The sequence below is a fragment of the Anolis sagrei genome, chromosome 1 (assembly GCF_037176765.1).
Source record: "Anolis sagrei isolate rAnoSag1 chromosome 1, rAnoSag1.mat, whole genome shotgun sequence".
Taxonomy (NCBI): Eukaryota; Metazoa; Chordata; class Lepidosauria; order Squamata; family Dactyloidae; genus Anolis; species Anolis sagrei.
The window spans coordinates 187,629,245-187,652,134 of NC_090021.1; the positions used below are offsets into that span (position 1 = coordinate 187,629,245).

General features: G+C 39.6%; 1 protein-coding gene across 2 annotated transcripts in view; it reads right to left on the minus strand.

Annotated features, from left to right (window-relative positions):
• Positions 1–8,326: 8,326 nt before the first annotated feature.
• Positions 8,327–22,890, minus strand: part of PPP1R1C (protein phosphatase 1 regulatory inhibitor subunit 1C) — a 55,171-nt gene continuing 40,607 nt past the window's right edge. For both annotated transcript variants that reach the window (XM_060754988.2, XM_060754989.2), the window contains exon 5: positions 8,327–8,801. In XM_060754988.2, coding sequence (XP_060610971.2) covers positions 8,713–8,801 — 89 coding nt within the window. In that variant the 3' untranslated portion in view covers positions 8,327–8,712. The remainder of the gene's footprint in view (positions 8,802–22,890) is intronic.

Below are 22,890 nucleotides of genomic sequence, written 5' to 3' on the forward strand. Positions count from 1 at the left end.
TCTTCTGCCTGATCCACCCTTGAGGTCTTCAAGTTGTGCTCGGTCTGGAACCTCCCTGTGTCCCCCTCCCCGGGAGTGCATGACTCCAGTGGTAATGTCCACAGGTTTATTGGAACACGCAAGCCCTCTCACTACAACAAAGTGACAATATATCTAGAAGTAGAGCTTATCTAATTTGAAAATTATGATCTATACACTGGATAATTCTGTACTGGAGTGCCTTACAAATTATTGAGCAAAATGGATGAGCAAAAACTTCAAACACTTAAATAGGGTTTCTTCTATTACATGCAAGAAGACTTAGTCTCTCACACTGTGACTTAATGAGGTTATAAATAGGACTTATTCTTTCATTGCTGTTTCATGTATGAGTTAAAAGTTGCCTATACAAGCTCTTGCTAGAAACTAATATCATTCTCTGTGTCATTTCTAACACTGATGAGTTTTTTTTAAAATGTAAAAGATATTGTTCATTATTGACATCTCTAAGCTGCAGGATGATTTTTGTCTCCTAGGGTTATTACTTGTTCATATCACAGATTTGACGGAACACTCCTACGCAATATGAAATAAGGCTTTGCTTTCACAGAATAATAAACAGTAATTTAGAATAGCAGCTCAATGGTGCATGTCTCACAGAGCAATATGGTGTTGCCCACAGGCCCCATAATGGCTTTTCCCAGTAATTAATCACAGCATCAAAGATAATGATTATTGCAGTTAATAGCTTATCATTATGACATAATATAAAATGCTTCCCCTTATGATGGATTTTTTTTATCATGATGTATTGGTTACATATGTTGCTGTAGAAAATACAATGATATGGAGAAATAATTCAGAGTGGTAGCTCCCCTTATCATTAATTTTATATAGGAATGAGGAAGATACAATAAATAAATAACTTGTGGCACAACCCAGTCTCACTGTACCTGGATTGACTGCATGTGGAGCATTGCGGACTAGCAGCTTATATGGTAACGGGGTAGTAAATTTACTTCAGATATTAGTCAGAATTTTACAAAAGCTATCCAAGGTGTTGAACTTTGCCTCCCACTAGATTTCACAGATAGCAACCTGAAAGTTCACATTAAAGCTGGATTCACACACACAAACTACCAGTCACTATTGATGCAGAGTATCCCCATAGGTTAAACAGACCCCATGCTGTCATTTGTCCCTCACACTTATAATATAGGAATTTGCACTTCTATGCCAACCTCCCATAGTGTCATCTGGTATGCTACCCATTCTGTGCACATAATTCACATTTCATCTTTACCCTATAATCCAAAGGTTGGAATTTTTTAACACATCATCTGTACTTGGCTCTAATGTCATAATTGCAAAAGTGTAGCACTTACAAAAAGCACACCCTATACCTCAATTGTACTCTTACTTAACTGACAACAGTGAAAACTGTTGGTCTTATGCTTGATCTACTACAGAGGTGGGCAAACTGTTTTTAGGGTTCAGAAAGCATGCCTTACCTTCAAATATCTCAAACACTACATGTGCTACCACTACATGGGTGTCTCCATCATCTTGATTTGGGAACCCGCACTGCATTGGGAGAAATATATCCATCAGGATTTCAGTCAGTGAGAGTTAGTTCAGAGTAAGCATGTATAGGTGATGCCATTCACTGTTAAGCTTGTCACAGCTCCTTCCAACCAGATAGACAATGTTCAAAGAGATGTTTATGTGTTGACACAGAAGACATGGAGCTGACATTGTGTTCTCTAATATAGGGGAATTTCTTTGTACCACAGTGCTCTTCCAATGTCAGTTAATGGCTTTCTGGGTATCCCAGCTTTGCAAGTATATATCTATATAATTCTTCAAACCAGAATTTCCTCTTGGCATCTATTTGTGCTTTGATTAAATGCTTCAACATATCAACCATTTCTAATGTTTTGTTGTTCTTTCAACAGCTGAGGAGCAGGGAAAAGCCCACAATTATATCCAGAAAGGGGCAGTATTGCAATAGTGTTAAAAATAGAGAGCTTTTAAAACAGCTTACGAGCAAGTTTTATGACACTAAAATGGCTCATAAATGGCTCTTTTTATGGATACTCACCTGGAAAATGTCATCTCAATAGAGAGCTTAGTGGTCCATTGATAGGCATGGCAGCAATTCAAAACAGATTTTCTGAGAAATGTTAAGGGTCTGCATGCGTAATTAACACACATTTTATGTTTTGGTGCCCCCTAGGCAACATTTTTTAAAAATGATATGTGATGAATGATGCCATTCTGAAAGGCATAATCTACTAAACCTTGTTATGGTCAAGCACCATTAAAATATAGGAAACTTTTCTGCTAACAGTATATGGTTAGTACTTCCTCAAGTCTGGAAAATGCATCTCTTGGGGAGGATGTTTTTCACTGAGTCTCATAAATCTTTGTGGAAAAACCAAATAATATAATAACAATTATTTGCAGGAAATTATACAATCACTTCATCATACATTTATACAGATTATGCCCAATAAATCTTAATACAGCGTGAACAAAGACACTAAAATCTAGGAGATACTGAAAATTGGTGGTTACCATGAGCATGGAGTGGCAGTCCTTGATAGAAGAAAGAATTTGGTTTGTGTCCAGTGAAGAGTTGCCAATCACCAGTATCAGTGACACATAGTAACATTTCTATGGTTTGTAGAAAATATACCCATTAAGACTCAAAGATTCTTCATGGATGCAGGCTATTTTAGATATCCACAGATTTATAAATATCCTATGCTGCTTTGGTGAGCTCCGTTTCCTACTTTCTATTATTGATGCTAATCAATAATGGCAGCTGCTGTGGATTTCAGCCAGTGATAAAGGCCCCACTGTCTTTAAAAGGAAATCAATCTCTGAAACCAAAGGGCACTGGAGTAGATTTACATTTGAGGTCGAACCTGATACTGTCAAATGAAAAACAGACTGAAATATCATTGTACTGAAAAGGGATTTCCAGACCGCGGAGATCAGTGACCCCTTATAAAAAGAAGAAGGGCAGATTAGATACAATGGATCCTGACTACACAGAATTGGAAAGGTTGGTTTGGACTTGCCAGCATGGGGATTCTGAGAGTTGTTATCCAAGCAAGTGACTCCCATTCAGAAGACCCACTCCCATAATTGGCTCAGGAATGGTCGAGCTAGATTCTGAGATATTGGCTGGAGACTCCTTGTGATGTCAGAGGTAGATGGAATCTCCTTTGTGGTGGGAAAAATTGAGAGTTGTTATTGGTCTATTTGAAGCTGGAGCCATTTGGAAGATCCTCCCAGGAGGAAAGGTGCAAGACTTGGGAAATGGTCTGAAAAAGTCTAGGATGGGATTATGGGGTTTACAATAGTAGCCAATCACAGAGACAAAATACAAAGCTATACACACTGAACATGAGATATATAACACAACACAGATTTCATTGAGACACATCTCTGATCTGATATTTCTGAAACACATGGATAGCTTTCTTGGAACCTGACTTTAATTATATTTCTAAAGAGGCCTTGCTCCCCCTAAGGGGATCCTCTTTCAGCCAGATATCAGACTAACTTTCTGGATGTTCACCCTTCCCCACCTCCACCTCCCTCCCCCATCAACAGTTTCACAAATTCATATATCATATCAAGTTTCTTTGAGTGCCTGGGAATATGTCTGTCGTTGCACCCCAGTTTTTGTGTACATATATGTGAGTCTTATCACCTATCTGTTTATTAATAAAATATAAACCTGATACAGGAGTTCAAAAGTATTTTGTCAACATAAACCTCTATAAAGGGTGTGGGGCCATTGTCTTCTTTGGATGGACATTGCCTCTGGCCTGAGGGGTTTCCTGTCAAACCAGTTTTACACTTGGTAAATGACTTAAATGATTAGATTGATCCTCCCAGGAATGTTTGGGGCTGGGCTGGGGCTGAGCTTGGCTGAAATCCAGCCAAGCTGTAAAAATGTAATAAATTCATAGTTATTATTATTAGAGGGATCACTTTTTTGATAATACATAGACAACATGGCTACCCTGTCTATGTTTCTGCCTGTTTCTCTCTCATCATCTCTTCTCAGTTGTTTTTGAACATGGGCAGGAGAATCTGAAGTTGTGGCAGGTAAGCAGGGGCTGAATTATATTCCAGTCCAGTTTGGGACCCTCCTCCCTTTTCCTTTCTCATGTTGTCAGGGAAAATGTGAATTGTAACACTATTCAGGGAATGAAGTTACAAAGCTCTATGATCAAAAATCCAATAAGGCAAGGCTTGTGATCATGTGGACCTCTTCAACTGGCTTGTGATCATGTGGACCTCTTCAACAGTTCAACTGAATATAGACAAAGCACCATTGCTTTGGAAAAAGAAATGTTTGTTAGCACAGCACACATGTAAACCTCACCATTGTTGGCATGTGTCTCTGTTACAGGGGCAATGTGTTCTAACAGGCTGGAACAAGGGCACTAAATGCCCTTTTTGGTGCATCTGCCAGATTGGTGAGAAAAGTATGTGTGCAGCACAACTTAAGAGTTTTGTTGAAATGCATCCAGCAAAAAGCTGCCACAACTGTCAGACCTCATTTGTAGAACTGTAACCTTTATGTCGAAATTTGTGTGAGGGAAGAATTACAGATTTCAAAATGGTATATAACACAATTTCAAAATATACCTTTAGTTATTTCTCTCATGATACACCTACAGAGAGCTCATATTCAGTGTTATTTGGGCATTGTTCAACACAAGAGACAACTGCTGTAATAAAAAAGTGAAAAATAAGGAAGAGAAATTTGAAATTAAGTGATGGCTGCAATGTAGGTGGGGCAGTGAATATGCTCTAGATCAGGGGTCCTCAAACTTTTTAAACAGAAGGCCAGGTCACAGTCCTTCAAACTGTTGAAGGGCCAGATTATAATTTGGAAAAAAAAAACCATGAATGAATTCCTATGCACACTGCACATGCCTTATTTGTACTGCAAAAACACTTTAAAACAATACAACAATTAAAATGAAGAACAGTTTTAACAAATATAAACTTATTAGTATTTCAATGGGAAGTGTGGGTCTGCTTTTGGCTGATGAGATAGGATTGTTGTTGTTGTTGTGTGCTTTCAAGTCGTTTCACACTTAGGTTGACCCTGATTGAGGGCCGAGTAAATGACTTTGGAGGGCCGTATCCGGGCCCTGAGCCTTAGTTTGAGGACCCCTTCTCTAGATTTTACTCTGAACTTTGAAAACAGTATCAAAGGTATCCAATTTCAACAACACCAGGCATTCCTCAAATAGGTTCAGCATTTTCAATATCCCCCTTAAAATTTGGACTGAACCAAAATGTAGATAATACGCCATGACATTCCCAGATAGAAGCCAGCAGTTGATATGACAAATGAAAGCACATAATCCCCAATCCAAATGCAATATATAAGTTTTATTACAGATGTTGATTTTGTTTTTTGTTTTTTTGCTGAGGGTTTTGAAAAGCAATTAAAAGTCCCATATAACATTAAAACCCTTGATAAATGTGATAAACAAATGACATATTAAAAGGATGGAATCAATGTCCCATTAGAACTGGAAAAGAAATAAGAGAATGACATCTGGTGGTATAATTAGCATGATTAGAGAGACTCTGGAGAGCAGAGTTTATGCTTCAGGGAACATGTAATAAGAAGCCAACATATCAAATTCACGGCTACATTACAAAATCAGACTCACTTTTCTAGTAAAGGGCACCAAAAAAAAAAAAAAAAAAAAGACAAAGGGCACAATCTACCCAAATTTATACAAACTGAAGTTGCAGTGATTTTAAGGGAGAGATTTAAGAGTATGCTCAATACTGTTCTCTGGAAATCAATGGAAATAATTTTTCTAGATCATTAGACACTGTACCTTAATACATACTGAGCCAAATAATTTCTTTCAAGGGCTTTTTGTGTGTGGGGCCTTGTCCTTCATATCTGGCTGTCTGGAGGGAAGGTGAGACAACAACAAGGATGTGAAAATTAATCACCTTTGTTCCTGTAGTATTTCTCAGAATTATATCAAACCTAATATTTCATCTCAGTTTCCAGTGTTAATGTGTGTTCCCTCTTGCTGCAGAGAATGTGTCTGTATCTTGGTGTACATTCCCCCCTCTCTATATATTAATGCATATTTTCCATTGACTAATCTCTGTAGTACACCTTCTCTCCTCAAAAGTACAAATATATTTATTAGGGCTGGGCGGTTTTGTTTCGTTCATTCATAATTCGTTAATAATTCGTTATTTTTTAATTACAAAACGATAACGAACCATTCTGGAGCAATTTTTTAAAAAAACGAATTTTTAAATAGTTTTGTAAATGCTTCATATTTCGTTATTGTATTCGTTTCGTTATTGTTTTGAGGTCGTTTCGTTATTATTTCCGCATGTCTGGGGCAAGTTTTATGGTTGTTTTTTGTTTAATTAGTGAAAAAAAATTATAATATCACACCAACAGTCAACAACAGAGGGAGAGGGAAGCTTCAGAAATTTTTGGAGGTTTTTTAGCGTATTTCGCGGTCGCGTCCGCCATTAACAAATCGATTCGTTATTGTTTCGGAAATCGATTCGTTAATGTTTTGTAATTTTTTTCACATTTATGAAATTTCGTAAATATCGAACTTTTTAAAAGGAAAATTTTGTAATTATTTTAAATAACGAAACCCAAAAACCCCCAAAAAACGAATCGATTTTAGAAACAAATTTTTCCGTTGTTACCCAGGCCTAATATTTATGTATCTGGATCTATGTTTGAGATGCTTTGGAAATCCACAGAGTCCTGGTCTTGGATAGTGTAGTTTTCCCAGAGATATGTGCCCCATCCTCTCACCCCCAATTTCTTATCCTAAGACATGTTTATTTTCCCAATAATTAGGGGCAATTGTGTTGTTTTGCTTTAAATCTCCCAAATTGTCTCCATCAGCCTTTCTATGTAGCCCTAGTTGCTATCTAGGGCTGTTCCAGCAAATCTTTGCTGAATTAGTATTGCTTAAGGCTACTAGTGTTCAAACAACCAAGACAGGATAAAATTGCTTAGAGCCCTGGAGCAGTTCCTCAAATAAAGCTCTTTTTGGCAACATGTGTGAGCTATTTTAGAACTGCAGAATCAACATTAAATGAATGAATGAATACAAACGCCAATAGGTTACAGTACTACTATTTTCATGTTGAACCCATTTTTGTTATCTGACTTCAGTGAGATTAACAGCATGATTCCATGGATATTGACTTCACAGTAGTGTAGTGGTTTGAGCATTACAACTAGGAGACTAGGTTTGACTCCCTGCTTGTCCATGAGCAGAGGAAGGCAATGGCAAACATCTTTTAGACCAGGGGTCTTCAAACTAAGTCCCAGGGGCTGGATATGGCCCTCTAAGGTAATTTACCTGGCCCTCACTCAGGGTCAACCTAAGTCTGAAACTACTTGAAAGCACACAACAACAACAATCCTATCTCATCAGCCAAAAGCAGGCCCACATATCCCATTGAAATACTAATAAGTTTATATTTGTTAAGATTGTTCTTTATTTTAATTAAGTGTGCACAGGAATTCATTCATGTTTTTTTGAAATTATAATCCGGTCCTCCAACAGTTTGAGGGACTGTGAATGAGGGTCCAACCAGACATTACGTTTATTGCACTATCTACCGCAATAAAGGAAGGGCTGTCCAGACAACATTCTAGACAGTCCCGAATAAATTAGCTACAAACCAGGAAAACTCTGGTTTGTAGTGAATTAATTTGATAGTGGGTTTATTCTGCGCCAACTTGGAAGGCGCAGGATAAATCCACTATTTCCAGGGTCTGGAATATTACCTGAGTGTACCAGACTAAATCAGCCCGGTAAACTGTGGGAATACCTACCCTTTCTCCCCAAGCCCCCAGATCCTTTTGAAAAGTAAAAAAGAATTTACCAGGCCTGCAGTATACCCTCAGAGGAGCTCTCCTGGTGAGTACAAATGACGCACCAGGAGAGCGGGGGGGGGGGGAGTAATTTTCAGAGAGTTGCTCCAAGGGTGTATTGTAGGCCTGGTAAGTTCTTTTTACTTTTCTAAGGGGTCAGGGGGCTTGGGGGGAGGGGGGTAAGGCCCGCTTTCTGGGGTTGGTGTGGACAGGCCCCCAGAAATATCCATGTTTGGTTTTTTTTAACGCAGATGCTTCTGAGATAAAGTCCTGTCTGAATCCGGCCTGAGAGAAAGAGGAAGGGAGGTAACAGGATGGCAATTCAAAGGTCAATTTATAGTAGTTTCCATAGAAAATCCTTTTCTGAACAGAGAGTATGTGATTCTGGAATGTTGCTGGTTATAAAGACTATACAAAACACCATTTATTTTAAATGTATGCTGTATTTATTTTGTTGCATTTAAATCTGCATTATTTACAACTGATCTTAGACTGCAGCTCACATTTAGAATTTAAGCTTTGGCAGCACTAGTGACAGAGGCCTCAAGATGTTGCAAAGTATATATTTGAAGTAATTCCCCCCAACAAAGTAAAGTTATTACAAAAGAAATTGTTGTCTTCAGATATAAGATAATATACACCAATTCTGCTATGTGCCGTAAATTCTTCCCATAAAATCCATCTCCTCCTCTGGATACGGAGATGAAGACTGGTCAGGAATATACGCAATGGAGTTCCATTGTAAGGACAGAAATGTTAGCAGTTCAGTTAGTGACAATGAAGGCTCTTCCACAGATGCCTGGTGTCAATTATGGGCTCCACTCCTCATCTCTTTCATTGTCTCCTTCGTCTTCCTCTGGGAATGCTGCATCATTCTGCTTTTTTATATGTTTAATCCCTGTGAATACAAAACACACACACCCTGTTTTTTAAATTGCATACAATTTCCAAATCCAAAACCCAAAACATTACTTTGTCATGCTGAAGGAAGAAATCTAACAATCACAGGTACTGGATGTTTTAAAGGTTTCTAGTGTGATAACATAGGAAATGGCTGTTTATCAAGTGTGTAACATTGAGTTTCAATAGCATGCATACAGTAAGGATCAGCTAGACATACAGTAGAATCTCGCTAATCCAAAATAAATGGGCCAGCAGAACCCATTGGATCATAAGGAGGGATTTAGGAAATATCAAATTACTTTGTGATTTTACAAATTAAGCACCAAAACATCATGTTTTACAACAAATCAACAGAAAAAGCAGCTCAATACACTGTAACATTATGTAGTAATTACTGTATTTATGAATTTAGCACCAAAACATTGCAATGTATTGAAACAGCTGTGGATCTGAGCAGGAGGCAGACCATGTTGAATAATGCAGAATGTTGGATGAACAAAGGTTGGATAAGTGAGACTCTACTGTATTTGATTTGTAGTAATGTCACATATTTGTGTGTGCCTTCAACTCACCAGTTGATGTAAGGTGACCACATGAATTTCATAAGATTTTCTTAGGCAAGGAAGACATGGATATGGTTTAGCCAGTTTCCTTTTTTGAAATAAAGCCTACAGCATCTGGAATTCATTGGGATCTCCCATCCCAGTTCTAATCAGAGTTGACCCTGCTTAGCTTCCAGGATCAGATGGGATCTAATGCCTTCAGTACATTTAGATTACGTACCTTGGTGTTTGCTTTTTTCTCCAATGCAGATGCACAATGAGTTGAAATTGGACTGCATCCATTTCTCGTTCCAATCCACCAATGCAACTCTCCACTACTACCCACGTGTCAGTACTAATCACACTATTCTAAACCAACTACATATTTACTTCTGAATAACTAAATAAAGACTTAAGATATAGTGGCTAGATTAGCAAAGAATGGCCATTCAGAGCATAAGAAGAATGGTATTTCCAAATCTTTCTCTCCAGCAAGCAAGGTTGTAAGAAGAATTTGCAAAACAGGATCTTCTTCTGACTGACACCATTTGGCTCATCAGCAGGAGAAGATAAAAACATCATCTTACTTGTGCGAAGTCTAGCCCACCTCTGACACCAAATTGCGAAGTCTATCCCACCTCTGGCACCAAATTTGCGAAGTCTGCATGCACCAGTTGTACAATTGTGCCAATTGCTAAGGTGCTGCAATTCCAACAACAAACAGGGTATAGGGTTTTTAACTTTAAAGAACCCACCCACTGTCACCAATTGTAAAGACTGTTCTTGAATTCTGCCACCAATTATACAGGTGTGGATGATTATGGATGTAATTAAGGAAACTGCCACCAACGTGAGGTATTGCCGATGAGAACTGGCTCCCCAGATGCAGATAAATGGAGATGACACGGTCTTCAACAAAAGTTGATAAGTTTATTTTGTACAAAGCATATGGTTGCAGGCTGTTATATAACTTGGAATTACTTTGAATAACTTATAGAACTTGGAATGTAACTTGATTTGCAATACAGTTCACTCTTCTTGATGATACAACTTGTGATTGACTTTTACTGTGGTGAAGCACTTTCTTAAACAATGTTTCCTGAGGTGAACAGCCTTCTAATTTGATCCTTCTTGATCAAATCCTAGATCTCTAGTTCTTTCCTAACTAGTGATCTAAACAAGCTTCCCTTAGTCCTCTCTGACTAATGAAACTAATTAGGTTTCCCCCTTCAACCTTCCTAGACTGAAGAAACCTCTGGCTATTCACACACACTGCTTCTCCACTCTCCACTCTCCTCTCTCAACTGCTAACTCCGAACTCCCAACTGAACTGCTTCTTTTTAAAATGCAGATAACATTCTCTTGCTAGGCTCCGCCCACTTCTCACTCTCTTGCCTGGTCTCCTTGGCAACCGCACTGTGGATACAACCAGTTAGCTCTAGCTTCAGCTACTGTTACCAACACGAATATATTCTAACAGTTAAACATATACACAGTATCAATGACTTCTGCACAACACCATTTGACTCATCAGTAGGAGAAGATAAAAACATCATCTTACTTGTACCCAAATCAGAACCTGAATGTATTTCCTTCACCCAACTGAACAGTTGGCTTTAAGGTGAATTAGGGTGGCAGTTGCATTATTTAACAGAAAGACCTCATCATATCGAGGTCCTCAAGCTGGAGGCATCCATGGGGTAGTGGGGCAATGGGACAAATCTGGTTGGCAGTGGGAGAAACTGTGATCCTGAGCCCTGCATTGCCCACATCACCCCCTTCCTCATCCCATGGGAGAAACCATCACTACCCAGCTTCCCCTCACACTTTCCCTTGCTTACCTAATGAGAATATGGGAAGCCTATCTCCCCTGAGTCCCCTGAGATAGGGCGGGTTATACTAAAGTATTATTATTATAATCATCATCATCATCATCATCCTAGGATGCTTCCAGGATGGAGCCCTGCTGGAAGTAGCCCTGTGTCATGTGATGGGCTCCATCGGGCTCCGTCCTAGCTCCATCCCAAAAGCATCCCAAGAAAGAGTCCAAACCTCATACACAATCTTATTGAATACATATTAGCTAAAGATCCATAAGTCTGGTTATGAATATATTTATAAATGCAATGTTGAATACCAGCTGCTGATGGATAATTTGTGATTCACTAAAATGACTTAGGACCTCATCACATTGAGGCAGAGAAGCATTTTTCCCCCACTTCTCTGTGCTGCCTGCCCCGAGTCCCCTAGAGCCCATCAGATGATGCAGAGCTACTTCCAGTGAGGCTCTGTTGGGCTCTGTGCCAGGAGCTCAGAGGAGTTGGGTGTATACCCGATTCCTTATAGAAGAGGCTGGCAAGGAAGCAGGAAAAAGCCTGGGACAGTGGGGAAGTGTCGTGGGAGGAGATCCCACAACAGCAAAGGAACACAGAGTGATGCTGCCCCAGTTTTCCCCAATGTGATGAAGTCCTTATTGATACATGGGCATAAAAGAAATGACTCCTAAAGTGAGTGTTATTCCAGAAGATGGCTACTAATAAAACCAACCTTCCTTCCTTCCTTCCTTCCTTCCTTCCTTCCTTCCTTCCTTCCTTCTTTCTTTCTGACTAGAATGCCACACATTTATTTGCTATAATACTATATTGGTCCAAGAATGTTCCATTTTGTTTCAATCTTTTGTCTGATTCCATGTCACTCCAGTCATGCTCCACTACACCATTTTCTGCTCAACTAAGGTAGCTTTCCTCATGAGAAAACCAAGATTTCTATGGTCTGCCTGACTGAAACTTGGCTTGGAATTTTTTGCTTTGAGTGTAGTGTTTCCTCTCTCTTGCCGTCCGTCTTGCAGCAACGCACATCTACTCTCTTCCCAATGTAGGAGTGATTTCCCTGGGCCCATATTTCTTTTCTAGCCCACAACAATTAGTTTGTACCCTTAGGTTCACCTGCTTCGGAATTGCTTCAGTCAATATCCCCTGATGTCACAATACAAGAAAAATGCATAAAATATGCCTTATTTTGTCTTACTTCTATAGTTCCCTCTTTTCTGTTCCCTCAAAGGTTTTCACTTCACTGCAGGTAATTTAATCCAATTAATGTTGATGAAGAAAGCTCAAATGCAAGCCTTTCTCACTAATACGCTTTGATCTTGTAATGTATTTTAGATTAAATCACTGTCTCAATGCTGATTTCCAGATTCAGGATAAATTATTTGTGCAGATGAAGTGACTTTTTGATATTTCCACAGTTCCATCGTGAAATCTCCAATGGAGAAACTAAAGCCTGACATCTGGTTTCATTCATCTGACCAATGCAAAGGAAAACTGGAAGTGAATCAGTACTTTAAAATGTGTCTCAGCCTTATTAAATATTCTCTGGGATTTACAGGAAGGTTAATATTTAATATGCATTAGAGGTGTGGGACTCAGTACAACAATTCTTTTAGCAGTGTTGAGGTTCACATAATGGAGCTTTTGTGGCATACAGAAGAATTGATCCCAAGACTTTTCATACGTATCAGAGCTGTAATGCATATATAGAGCTACTCTACTCCCCAAGTCTACAGCATTCATCTCTGTAAAAGAAAGAGACCTTTGTGTCCATTTCTTTGAGTGGGCTGATAATCACCCTGCTTTGTCCATAAAACATCAGTACAAAGAGAGCTCCAAACAATTCCATGTCTGTATATATAAATTATATTAACACTACTGATATTGACATTTCAGAAAGAGACGTCACAATAAAGTGAACTTAGATTTCTCCTGACTCGAGTCTGGAATCTGGCAATGGCAGGAGGGTGTAAAAAGGAGTAGAATGAGCAAGAAAGAAGACATCAAAGAAATAGGATACTTGGAAAGAGACAGCTTTGCCTGCCTTTCCTCACCAGTGCTATGCAATCCTGGAAAAATGCAACCTTTATAATGCACCAATAGATTTCAGGTCAAGGGTCCTGTTACGTTATGCAATTATAGGACTATTGCCCCTCTTGACCAGCGATGGGCATGTCTTGTTGAATTGTGGGTTTGATACTTGGTTTAGACTCTTCCTTCCCTCAATGGTCAGTTGAGGGATTTCACAGGAGGGATCCATGTCAATGAAAGTAGATTCATAGAGCTACCATTGTGAAAAAGACTCCTGAGGCCCCATCTCCACTGCCATATACAGTCCAGATTATCTACTTATATGGTAGTGTAGACTCATATAATCCAGTTAAAAGTTAATAATATAATCCGCTTTGATAATCTGGATTATATGGCATTGTAGAAGGAACCTAAGCCTTTCCTGAAATGAGTGCATTCGCCAATATTTATTTATTTATTTATTTATTTATTTCCGGCTTCTCCTTGATGTCAATGGCAGGTTTCCTCCTAATTAGTGGAAAGTTTGTGAGTGGCAAACTCTGATCAGGAATATAGTTAAAGTACCCTCTCCACCAGTCCTCCTGTATGGCTTGAACATTATCTCTTAAAAAAGAAAAATGTAGCAAATTACATGATAAACTAAGTTCACATTTCTAAGATATGAAAGACTTGGACCTACTCATGTCTCTGGCTCAAATTAAGTCTGTACGATTATGTGCTGTCACAATGCAATGTGAGATATTGATAGCTCAGAAATAATACAATATAAAAGCAATAGGACTTTTTTAAAAAATAAAAAGAGTATGATGTCTTAGATCCAATAGCAAGCCCCAACTATCATAGAACTAATGAAGCAATTACTTAATTGTAAGTCAGCATTTATGAAAACCATACTGAGCCAGCCCTCCAAATCCAGTTTATAATCACAGCTTTAATAGATGCAATGAAATCTCGAAAAAATGTTGATATATTAAACCCACATGGATTGAATGGATCTACTGTATTATTTATTTATTTATTTGCTGTATTTGTATACCGCCTTTCTCAGCCAATTGGCAACTCAAGGCGGTTTCCAACAAATCAGTATACATAAAACATAATAGATAAAAAAAACATTAAACAGTATAAGACATCACAAAAGCAATAAAAGCAACATCATCAGCGTCTCATTATTCTCAAGCATTGTCCAATTCCATTGTCAGGTCACTCAATTTCCTATATTAGCTACTCTGTATTTGTAAACGCTTGCTCGAATAGCAAGATGGGGCTAGCCATTGAATGTAGGCCTGGAAATGAGTAGCGGGAGAAAATTGTATTTCTTGCTTATGACAACTAGACATGGCACTTGTACATCAAGATGGCAAAAATCAGGTTCATGTTCTGATGCTTCATGTAGTTGCTATTACTGGGTGTACGTTCCATTTCCCAGATAAAGACATTGGCTTGTTCAACTGCTGTCTATGGGAAAATGTATGTTTCTACACACAATGGAAAAACATAGCCTGAGCCTTTGGCCCTGAGTAATCAAGTCTACATAAATACAAACATTGTAATGTTCAGGCTTGCTATATTCAGTTTTACCATGAAACAGGTTATAAGATCAGGCCATGTAAGATCAGGAAGTCAGGCAAGAGATTCACAAGCATCTATTTTTAGTCTTTTCCTTAGTCTCTTCCTAAAAGCAACCCTTCATGTTTGTCTGTAAGACTTATTCCGTTTTGGCCAAACTCCATAAAATGTATGCTCAGGTTTCTGTTGCAGGCTAGCTGGTGACTTCTTCCAACAGAGGAACTAGAGAAACTACTTCTGCATTTCTTCCAAAGAGGAAATATTACAAGATCCTCACCAATGTTATAAATAATTGCAGATGTTAATTTATGCACCTTTGTACTATAATATCCAGAAACTTCTTAGGCAGGAGCATAAAGATGATGCAGCTGGCTTTGCCCACCCAGCTCCCTTCACATTTTTGCTGCTGAGAGAGGCTGCTCTTGCCCCAAGTGGTGAGGGAGTGCTCCGTGTCTTCATCTTTCTGCCCTTGTCCATCAACAGTGTCAATTGCCTGCATATCTTTAATTATCTTACGCAATTGTCCAGTGTAGATGAGGTCTAAGGACCCTTCCAGACAAACCCAAAATATGAAACCTCTCGGGTTTACCTGAAGCATTTCCAGTTTACTCCAGATTAATTAGATACTCAGAAAGATCTGGAGCTTAATGTGTGGACCAGATCATTCTAGGTGTGGGCCCTGTGGGGATTGATTCTCAGGACTGCTTCCACAATCCCAGGGTTCAATCCCCCACAGCAATCCCAGTTTTTCAGACTCCTGGAACCGAAAGGAGCAGGATGGCGCCCCCATCCTCCCATTTAGCCCCAAAACTCACTCAAGGGCCTGGCTGCACGCTCAGATCCCCTCCACCCATGAAAAGCTCCCAGAGCATCAAAATGATCACTTCCCCCCCCCCCCACCCCAAAAAAAACCTTCTGGCACATCATGTTGACACACCAGGAGTTTTTGATGGAGGGAAAGCCCAGAGTTTCAGGGAGGTGTGGGGTCTGAATCCCAGGAGGAACAGGGATTAAATATCGCAATTCTTCCCAGGATTCGGCCCTGTGTTGAGGGGCCTTTAAGCTGTTGCCATGAGGTCAGAGAAAAAGTTACAAAAGAACTATAGGTTTGAAAATGTAAGACCTTAAGAGAAGCCCTGCTGGAATGGGGGTGGGGGGTGGGGGAGCCCTTCTAGGTCTAGTCCAAGAAATGACCCTATTGCCCATTCTGCTACACCATCTGTCTGAGAGCAAGTTTTGAAATAGAAGTAGTTGCTTCCTTGATACTAAGTTAATCTGGCTACGTTTTGGAAAAGACCAACCCATGACCTTACTGGGAAATAATAATATTCAATATGTTATAACAGCAAGAACAAAGTTAGATGTGCCTTGGGCTAATACATTCCTCCCACTCTTCCCTTTTGTCAACTATTGTGACTGGAAGGAGATGAGAAACTTTCATGTTCTTTTTTGGCTACCACTACTTTGTTTTCCCCCCGCCCAAAGACTTGACAAATAACAGTCTTAAATTGGCTTACTGAAACAAACCAGTTTGGTTTGATGACCCATAGTGAAGAACAACCATAATTATAATGATAAAATAGGCATAGCAGGTGCAAAAATTGCTCATCTCCTCATGGATGCATCATAGTAGGAAGTATGTGGAGATCATGCAAGTCTAGGGATCATCTGGACTTGTTGCTGTAATGATAAACTTCAATTAAATCATACTTCATTGGAAAGCTTGGAAAACTCTTTGGATTGCAACTCCCAGATATTGTTCAGTCAGCATGGCCTACAACAGTTGTTCTCAACCTGGGGTCCCCAGATGTTTTTAGCCTACAACTCCAAGTTTACCAGCTGTTAGGATTTCTGGAAGTTGAAGGCCAAAAACATCTGGGGACCCCAGGTTGAGAATCACTGGCCTACAGGATCTTGAGGGTTGTAGTTCAAAATATATCATTTCCAAACACTAATGTATCACTGTCTCCAAATACTGTGTATGTATTTCATATCCACATCCACAAGGAAAAGAGCAAGAAATGGAACCAAGAGCAATGAACTCATTTTCTAACCATTTGATCATTGCTCTCCCTGCTCTGCATTCTGTTTTTTCTCTTCCAAAAGTCTGGTAAAGAGTTACAAGCCTTTTGTAGTCCCAGCTAAGTCAATGGAGCCATTGTCTCCTCTGCTACAACTCAACAAGCACAGGAACAATAAACTGCTGTGTTCAAAATGGCTGGCCCCTTTCCACATCATTCTTCCAGACCCTCCTGCTTCAGTTTTTTTCTTTCTACATGTCCACATTGGCTCCTTACAATTCAGCCAGAAATAGGATTCCTGGACACATAACCTCTCTCCTCAGTGAACAAAGCACCTCTTTGAGTTGGACACTATATTAGCATGTAGTTAAAGATTACAATTCTTTTTTAGACTGACCTCCGAAAAAGGGAGCAAAAGAGAATATAGCAAAATGAAGAGCAAGCTGTTAAGATTTGCATAGTTCCAGTACCCTTGCCAACACATAAACATCTCAGATTTGTAGATTCCTTCATTCCCTCATTAGTCCTCAATTGGAACAGGGTCGGCCAACCAGGAAACTTCCGATAAAAGATCAGACTGGCCCTAGCTTGATCCCATGCTGTTCCCAGCTTAGTGAATGAGGACACAGACAGTCGCCCGTGTTCTCAAGACTGCTGCCTAGCACGCTGCCAAGGCACAGCATGCATGGAACTGACACGGAGCCCCACCAGAAGTAGCCCTGCATCATGTGGTGGGCTCCAGCGGGCTCTGTCCTGGCTGTGTCTCAGCAGCGTCCTAAGATGGGGCTTAAAGCCCATGGGATAAGGTCCTCAGAAACCATCTCATGTGCATAGTAAAACAATTCTCTGCCTATCTTAACATGTGACCAAAAATCACAACTGCCATTGTTCTCTCTTATTTCTCTCTCTAAAGCATCCTTTTGGAAGACATGTTTGCAGAGTTGCAGGCAATAAAGAGCAGTGTCCAAAATAAATGTAGAGAGTGAACATAAACAAAACAAACACAATTCAATTCACTTGGTGAAAAGCCAAATATTTATTTCTAGAATAGTGATGGAAAGAGACTCTTTGTGGATGTGGGATATATGTGTTTATGATAGAAAACTTATTTTAACTGTGGGACTGAGCAGAAATGTCAGCATTTCTTAGTCTCTATTTTGTCATTTTTCTCCTCATTTCATCTGCATTTTTCTCCTTATTTGTATCAAGTAGAAAAATTGTGGTGTCCTCACATTGAAATGAATACAACCCCCTTCCCCCAGTGCATGCTAGTATTTATGCATGTTTCCTTTTTACGAGTGCAGGTTTACTCACGTTTTCTTCAATTATATAAATTTTAGTAATTCTCATTTCAAAATGTACACATGGTTTCCCCAACATACCCTGTAGTTTTCATGTAACAACAAGTCAGGGAATTGAAAGAAATATGTCTGTACAAAATGTTATCCGTATCCACATGGGATACGTTCCTGGACCTTCTATAGAGGTTTAGCACAGCTGGTAAATCATCAGCAATTATAAGATCTATCAACCAAAAGGTTGCAAGTTCGAAGCCCGGGGTTGGCATGAGCTGCCAACTATCAGCCTAGCTCATTGTTTACCTAAGCAATTCAAAAACAGCTTTAGCTGTGATTAGAAAAATTAGGTACCACTAAAAGTGGGAGAGGTGTTTTACGACGCCATAAAGAAATAAGATCAGAAAATGCTGGGCGACCAAAAGGAAGGAGGAAGTCCTGACAGCTCTTTGTCAAAGAGGATAGAGCAACAGCACCCCTGGTCTCGAGCCCAACCTTCCATGGCACTTCCTTCTGTTCTGTCTTTTTGTGTATTGTCTATACAAAGCGGCATTGAATGTTTGCCATATATGTGTACTGTGATCCACACTGAGTCCCCTTAGGGGTGAGAAGGGCAGAATAGAAATAAAGTGTAGTAGTAGTAGTAGTAGTAGTAGTAGTAGTAGTAATAATAATAATAATAAACCACAGATAATAGCAAGCCCTTTTGAAACAAATGATTTCTGGCAGAAACATATCACAGAATTATGCTGGAAAGCCTAGAAAATGCCCAGAAAGTAACCTCTCTAGCCTTTCCAAATCTTCCAGTTTGATTCTATAGACAACACCCAGTGGAAGTGTATCATAGAATTTCACTGGAAGACCTAAACATGTGGGGGGTTTTTTTGTAAGTTGAATTATGGGTACTGATCCCACAGAAATGGGGAAGTATTATATTTCAAGAGGTTTCAGCAGTAGATAGTTAAGCACTGCATCAGATAGAAAAGCAGAGGCAGGAAGCCAAAGGTTACATTGATTTATCCCTTGTATACGCCATAAATTGTAGGGATGGCAAGTACATGAGAAAATGTATCTTAAGTTCAATGTGAGTTCAACTGACATGTCTGTAGTTTACTGAACATCCATTAACGAACACCAACAAGCTTACATTATTGTATTACTTTTTCAAGTTTATCTGGAGAAAATAAGCTTGTTAACAAATGCTTGAGTCCAAGTTTTTGTCAGGAGAACAGTACTCTTAGTGCAGTTACAATAGTAATATTAACAAATACTGTAAATAAAGATTGGTTGAGATCCTAAGCCTTGTGTGAGCAGAAAGGGACTCCCGGATGGATGCTATTCAGGACTTGATAAATCTAGCATGTATTACAAAGACCTTATCACTTTAAGAAATTTCCCCATTGGCCTCTTTTCAAGCATGGAGAGACACTGAGGTCATGACATGAGTTAAACTACTGCCGGCCATCATGGATGAAAAGAGGCAGAGGTGTCCTGAAAGGAGGAAACTCCAGCAATCGACCTCATCAAATTGAGAAATTTCCCCTTCATAGGACACTTCAATCTCTCTTAAGCATGGAGAGGCACGGAGCTTATCACATATTCTGGGTTTGAAAAGAGGCACAAATGTCCTGAAAGGAGGCAACTCTGAACACAGGCCAGAAATCGTGTTCAGAGCCCCTACATCTTATGCTTTACTCCCATGGTTCCAACTGAAAAGCAGGTGGGATGGGAACCATCAAAGTTTCCTGTCCTGTTTCATAGACCAATTGTCATCAGCCTCTTGTATCATATGGAGTTTGGGGCAGAACAATTTTAATCCCATGGGAAAAAATGGTTTTAACCTTGAGCACTGTCTCTTGTATCATACAGAGTTTGGCGCAGAACAATATTATCTCATGAAAAGGAATTGTTTTAACCTGGAGCACTGTTTCTTGTATCATATGGGGTTTGGGAAGAACAATTTTATCCACTGGAAAGAGGTGGTTTTAACCTGATGTCAGTCTACTTTAATGTAAGGGTCTTTGAGCAGGGAAAGGGATCTCTTGGCTTTTGGATATTGTTGTTTCTCAGATTTTTTTTTTAAAAAAGTAATACTGACCATGTGATGAATGTAAGTTTACTGTATTGCCAGCTATTAGGTTTCCATGTGTGAGTGTGATGAGGAGGCAGAACTTGAAATGGGACTGCTGACAATAGAAGAGAGGCAATTCTCTACACTCAAAGGACGGTCAGCCATGCTTTCCCCTCTCAATGTGATGAGGTTGTAGTTGAATGAGATCATGTAGGTGGTGATGGTGGAGTAATCTCTTCCAGTTTTGCCCACCAAGATTCTCTGTGCAACATTGGGTGAAGTTGGTGGTGGTAAAGGAAGGTGGAGCTGCAGCAGACGATCAGGATAATATCCCTCTGATCAGGTGCCCCATCCCTCAGTTTACAGGGTATGGGCGTATCTATTTGAAGGTGAAGAGCTGGAACAGATTATGGATTCTGTTGATGGAATGCCCACCCAGCTATTCAACATCCATGCTGAGACTATCCTACTGGAAGTGGCTGAGGCCTCCATGTCTTCCATGACAACCATGAGTCTATCCAAAATGGATTCTGGCCCTGCTGATGCTTTAATGCACACTATAGATCAGATGGCCCTCCAGCTATTTAGGCCTTCAACTCCCAGAAGCCATAGCCAGCTTGTTCAATGGTCAGGAATTCTGGGAGTTGGAGGCCCAAACAGCTGGAGAACCATGGTTTGAGGATGCAAGCTCTAAAATGTGCATTAAACACACACTCTAGAGGATGTATGGTCTAGATCTTGTTTTCTGTGCAGAGGAGAGATGATGATCTGGGAACAGAGGACCTTTCTACTATTGCTCTGCTATGGAGAAAACACTTTTTGGTTTGGTGTAGACTTGTAGGGACTTAGAGCCTCTGCATGGGAGGGAGTTTCATGAAGATGGTTCACTCTAAGAAGATTATGAATCTGGGTGGATTCCTGATGGCTTCTGGGGAATTTCCCACTGCTTAGCAGGAAATCCTGCTGTAGCATTGGTTGATCTCTGGAATGGACCTATATACTTCCAAAGGTCCTCTCTCATAGACCAGCTCCTTGTTTTTCTATCAAATAGGCAGCAATGGAATAACTGAGACAGAGATGAGAACAACAGTGTCAGAGAAACCAGCTTATCAAAAAATAAGTTAAATACTATCTAAAAGCCTATGGGATCAGTCAATAAGGGTAGCCAAAAAAACAAAACAAAAACAAAACAAAACCACGTTTCTGGCAGCTACCCTTGCATCATCAAACAACTGTCCAGAGGAGCTGTTTCAAGTGATCAGAGAACTATGATAATCTGATCCAAAAGAGAATTTAAACCAGTCAACGGCCTGTTGTGAAGAATGGCTTCACAGATAAATTGCTTGAATTCACTCTTACTTGGACATCTGAGTTGATACAAGTCCACACTTTTTAAAAGTCCTGGTTCAGATTTTGCATTAGGAGATGTACATGACCGTGAACCATGAAATCTACAACAATTTCTAGCCAATCAGTGGTGACACACTATCTATTTTCCTTTAGCTGAATATACTGTGGTAGGCAGCTCTAATGACCTTCTGGGGATCCTTGGGTCTTCCTTGCAGAAGGAGTTCTTGCAGTGACCTCAGCCAAAAGAAAATAAATGGACCAATTTCCATGGATCTCTGACAAACCAATGATGGAACAGGAGGTTATATGGCTTTCAAACTGGGATGGGAGGTGGATTTAGGTTGTTAGTTTGTTGCCTGGTTGGAAGACAATTTTGAGAGTCAGGAAAGTATAAGGTAGATTTACATCACTGCAAATCTAAATGGGTGCCAGTCTCTGTTAGAATACCAGTAATACTTTGGAAGAAGGAACGTTCTGTGGGGGCCTCTGTCCTTTGACATAGCTTAGATTGTTACATGGCTTCTAAGTCCATGTGTGGAGTAGACAGAATATATTTTCCATCCAACAGGGAAACCTTTTGGAGAAGCAGAACTAACAGAGTAACAAGCTTGTAAATCCACTAGAGGGAGCTTGGTCCCTAATAAATAAGCAAGCTCAAGCAATCCATCCAAGCTGTTTTGTTTTGCTGTTTTCAAGGATAGCAAAGAAACAGAAAGTAACCATGAAGTTTCCCTTCCCAAGCATTCATTATTTAACTGAACATCTTCTCAGCAATGTGTAGATGGGCAAACTTCCCAGACTGCAATCTTCTAAAAGGCTGTGGCAGCTGTTGTTTCCAATGTCAGGGAAGCAGTGAATTAGTCCTGGGCTTTAGTGTAAAATTTGAAGGTACTGCATCATAGCCCCCAAATTGTTTCAGTATCTCAGACAGTTCCTGTAAAGCTTGGACTACAGCTGCATTAAGGCAACAAATATGTGCCCCTTGCTGCTTTATATATGAGAGATGTATATACATGCATAAATTTCACAAGTGTCCACTTTATATATATAATAAATTGCAAAGTGTATATATAACCAGAAATTTATTATATGTCTTCAAGTTTTCTCTTATTCCTTGATCATTTTACTTCACTTGTCTTAGGCTCATTTTGCACTGAACTTTTTCCAAGGCTAGTGATGGGTAAGAATTTTATTTGTTATTTTTTAATGAGTCATTAAAATGTGCAAGTATTAACATATTTGGAATGGACTAGAATTGAGCATTTCTTAAAACAACTATGACAACAAAAATGGAAAAACAAAACAGCTTGAATGTAGGAGAAAATTAAACTGACAGACTGACTCATCAAGGACTTGGGTTTAACTCATGTTGATGT